Source organism: Theropithecus gelada, chromosome 20, assembly GCF_003255815.1.
Source record: "Theropithecus gelada isolate Dixy chromosome 20, Tgel_1.0, whole genome shotgun sequence".
Classification (NCBI taxonomy): domain Eukaryota; kingdom Metazoa; phylum Chordata; class Mammalia; order Primates; family Cercopithecidae; genus Theropithecus; species Theropithecus gelada.
This window is the reverse complement of record NC_037688.1, coordinates 24,837,496-24,842,174: the sequence shown is the minus strand read 5'-3', so window position 1 is coordinate 24,842,174 and position 4,679 is coordinate 24,837,496. Positions and strand designations below refer to the sequence as shown.

General features: G+C 40.6%; 1 protein-coding gene across 3 annotated transcripts in view; it reads right to left on the bottom strand.

Annotated features, from left to right (window-relative positions):
* The window catches only part of CBFB (core-binding factor subunit beta), a 77,776-nt gene that overhangs the window by 32,915 nt on the left and 40,182 nt on the right, over positions 1-4,679 (bottom strand). For all 3 annotated transcript variants that reach the window (XM_025371569.1, XM_025371568.1, XM_025371567.1), the window contains exon 4: positions 2,418-2,534. In XM_025371569.1, the coding sequence (XP_025227354.1) occupies positions 2,418-2,534 (117 nt within the window). The remainder of the gene's footprint in view (positions 1-2,417; positions 2,535-4,679) is intronic.

Below are 4,679 nucleotides of genomic sequence, written 5' to 3'. Positions count from 1 at the left end.
TTTTTTTTTTTTTTTTTTTTGAGATGGAGTTTCACTCTTGTTGCCCAAGCTGGAGTACAATGGTACAAACTCAGCTCACTGCAACCTCCACCTCCCGGGTTCAAGTGATTCTCGAGCCTCAGCCTCCTGAGTAGCTGGGATTACAGGCATGCGCCACCACGCCTGGCTAATTTTGTATTTTTAGTAGAGACAGGGTTTCACCATGTTAGCCAGGCTGCTCTTTAATTCCTGACCTCAGGTGATCTGCCCGCCTTGGCCTCTCAAAAAGCGCTGGGATTATAGGAGTGAGCCACCGCACCCAGCCTCAACTCCAGAATTTCTATTTGATACTTCTTAATAATTTAGATCTGTTTATTGATATACTCGATGAGTCACTGCCATCATAATTTCCTTTAATATTAAAAGGAAAGAATTTTCCTTTAGTTCTTTGAGCATATTTATAATAACTACTTTGAAGTCTTTCTCACTAAGAACCAACATTTGCGCCCCCTCAAAGACAGTTTATATTGCTTGCTTTTTCCCCTTTGTATAAGTCGCATTTTCATATTTGCATGTCTCATAACTTTTTGTTGAAACCTAGACAATTTAGATAATATACTGTAGCAACTCTGATTTCTGATCCTTGCTTTCAGCTTGTTGTTGGCACTTGTGTGTTTACTGACTTGCCTGGACTAATTCTGAGGAGTCTGTTTTCCTCAGCAGTGTACAGCCTCTGATGTCACTGCACAGTTTTTCTTTTTTTTTCTTTTCAGAGAAAGGATCTCACTCTGTTGCCCAGGCTGCAGTGCATTGGCATGATCATAGTTCACTACTGTAGCCTTGAACTCCTGGACTCAAGCGATCCCTCCACCTCAGCGTCCTAAGTAGCTAGGACTACAGACACATGCCACCAAACCTGGTTAATTTTTAAAACTGTGGAGATGGGGTCTCACCATGTTGCCCAGGCTGGTTTTTAACTCTTGGGCTCATGTGATCCTGCCATCTTGGCCTCCCCAAATGCTGGGATTTTCAGCGGGAGTCACCGTGCACAGCTGTCTTTTTAAGTCTTGCTTTCTGGGGGGTTGTCCCTGGATCAGCATAGTTCAGCTGTCAGCCAATGATTGGTCAGAGGTTTTACACAAACACCTTGAGCCAGCAGACTTCCACCTTTTGTCACTGGACTTGTGTGTGGCTTGGGGAAATGCTTTCAAAGTTCAGGGAGTTTGTCAGTCTATCTTGTGTTCACCCAGGGAAAAGTAGCATGCAAGGGCCTTCTGTGTTCTCTTCAGAGCAGATGTAGCCTTGTACATGCATACAGCTTTCTGGATGACATGAGTGTAATCTTACTAGGGTCTACTTTACCTATCTCTTTCCCTGAATCTCCCTGATAAATTTCTGGCTGGTCTGCCATTTCGTTGCTTTCTGCAACATTAGCTTTGCCAGATTGTTTGCAAATGAGACCTCTATCATTTTAAATAATATGCCTGGGCATGGATTTTTTTTTCCCAAGCCCTACTTTTAATAAAGTCAGCTCTCTTTGGCAGGACAACAGATCTACCAGTGCTCATGGCTTACCCTGCCTGCCCAGGAAGAACTTGAGGGACCACACAGCTGGGGAATGGGAGCAGCTCCTGACTAAAACACGACAGTCACTGATCTTACTGAGATTCAATAGCTTCCATGAGGCCTTAAATGGGTGTGGTTTGTTGTTGTTGTTTTTGAGACAGACTTTTGTTCTGTTGCCCAGCCTGGAGTGCACTGGCACCATCTTGGCTCACCGCAATCTCTGCCTCCTGGGTTCGAGCGATTCTTGTGCCTCAACCTCCCAAGCAGCTGGGATTACAGGTGTGCACCACCACACCTGGATAATTTTTATATTTTTAGTAGAGACGGGGTTTCACCATGTTGGCCAGGCTGGTCTTGAAATCCTGACCTCAAGTCTCAGGTGATCTGTCTGCCTTGGCCTCCCAAAGTACTGGGATTATAGGTGTGAGCCACCACGTCCAGCTTTTTTTTTTTTTTTAAAACAATTTTTGTCAAGTTTTATCATTGCTTTCTGGGGAGAGGACTTGTTGAGCTCCTCACTCAAGCATTCCAAAAGCGCGGCTCCTACATTTTATTTTGAACTGCTTTTTCTTTTTTCCCTATTCATAATATTCTAGAGATCAAGAACAAATATTTTAAAGAACTACTTACTGGACTTTGGAGCCCCCACTGAGCAGATACGAATAACCCATGAAATTTAGAACTGCTGAAGAAAAAAGTTTCCCAAAATCAGGATCAGAATTTGAGTCTCAACATTTTCAGGATTCCTCAATATTGCTTCAACATAATACTTTCTATACTTAAAGATTGCGTAAAATAGGTCCCCAGACAAAGGCAAGATTAGGGACTACAAATAAAGGGACCATGCTCAATAAAGCCTGACGTCACCCTACCTGGGCTCGCTCCTCATCAAACTCCAGACAGCCCATACCATCCAGTCTCTGGAGATCAATCCAGCCTTTCCAGATAACACAGACTCCATTCAGAATCATGGGAGCCTTCAAATACACCTAAGACACAGAAAAGGACGAAAATCATTGAAAAGCATCAGACACATGAAAATAAAAAGATTAAACTTACTTATATAAACTCTGTAGAAAAGATGAATAAAATTATGATTGATTGATTGATTGAGATGGAGTTTCGCTGTGCTCCCCAGGCTGGAATGCAGTGGCACGATCTCAATTCACTGCAACCTCTGCCTCCCAGGTTCAAGCAATTCTCCTGCCTCAGACTCCCCCCAAGTAGCTGGGATTACAGGCGCTCAAGCACCATGCGTGGCTAATTTTTTTTTTTTTTTTGGTATTTTTAGTAGAGATGGGGTTTCACCATGTTGCCCAGGCTGGTCTCGAACTCCTGAGCTAGGCAATCCGCCCGCCTTGGCCTCCGAAAGTGCTAGGATTACAGGCATGAGCTACCACGCCTGGCCAGACACTTTGATTTTTGAATGTTGGGTAGAAAGATGCGAAACAATTGGAAGCCACCACCCTCTGAAGAGAGCATGCACTGCTTCCCTCAACGTGGGTTCCTGGAGCCATGCAGGATCAGGCTCTTGATATTCCCTTCAGTTTTATAAGCTATCTCATAGATTCCTGATAATTAATCTTTTTTTCTTTTTATTTTTTTGTCTTGTTAGCCAGAGTTGATTTCTACTGCTTTTAACCAAAGAACTTGAACTGGTATAATATTTACTATTATATCACATTAAGTAGTATGTGGTTATCTTTAGGTGTCCATAAATAATTCGGAACAAAACACTGCTATCCTTTATATGGGATTATGAAATTTAATTCAAGTTATTTCACAGTCTTTTATTTATTATTTTTTACTTTTCCCAATATGCAACAGTAAGCTGAATCAGTCTTTTAAATACAGTAGAAAAGTTGTAAGGTCACAGGGTTTGACTACATGTAGTATGAATCATTGATCTCGAAACTGGTAAGTTAACCCAAAATCTACTTCTTTCAATTCCCTGTTGAAATTCTTAAATACTATAACAAAATCAACTAAGACAATAAGGCTAGGCACCAGTGGCTAATGCCTGTTATCCCAGTACTTTGTGAGGCCAAGGTGTGAGGATCACTTGAGGCCAGGAGTTCAAGACCTGCCTGGGCAACATAGAAAGACCTCACCTCTAAAAAGTTAAAAAATAAAAATAACAAAATGAATAAACTTAACCAAGCATCTTGAATTCTTAATGGAAATGTGTTTATTCCTTACACATAATACCTTTAGATAAGAAAATTAGCCAGACTTCCTATTGTTTCACATCCAACAAGTATATCTGCTTATACATTAGAGAAATATCAAAAATGAGTATCCTAGGATATGGTAACATCTCAAGTCACTGACAAATATGTTCACTATACTTTATATACTGAGGTTTAAAAAAGTACCAACAAATTTTAAAAAGATCTTCAAGATTGCTGAAACCAAAAGCATCTCCCATCTGGTGAACCTTCAGCTTTATGATAAAACTCCTATATCCTGGCTAGGTGCAGTGGCTCACACCTGTAATCCCAATACTTCGGGAGGCCAAGGCGGGCGAAATCACCTGAAGTCAGGAGTTTGAGACCAGCCTGGCCAACATGGCAAAACCCCATCTCTACTGAAAATACAAAAATTAGCCAGGCATGGTTGCAACCACAGCTATAATCCCAGCTACTCAGGAGGCTGAGGCAAGAGAACCACTTGAACTCGGGAGGCGGAGAGTGCAGTGAGCTGAGATAGTGCCACTGCACTCCAGTCTGGGTGACAGTGGAGACAAAAAAAAAAAAGAGAGGAAAAAAAAAAGAAAGAAAACTTCTGTTTCACATTTTAACTTTTCTTCTGGAAAAACAAAAAACAAACACACACAAAAAAACCGTTTCTTCACCATTCTTTTTCAAGTAAATAAATAACTCTAGATTAAAAATTGCTTTAGGTATACATCATACCCAAATTTAGATAATTTTGATCACCAAATTAATTCTCATATTGGCTCAAAATACAATTGTTCCCAAAAGTATCCACCCAGAAAGGATGGTGCTAATTCTATTATCCTGAGGTGAATATTTTACTGTGATAAACAATATAAGAGAAATTTATTACAGGTTCTACAATCTTTCCACTCCTAATACTACACCATTCTTTTTTTTTTTTTTTTTTTTTTTTTT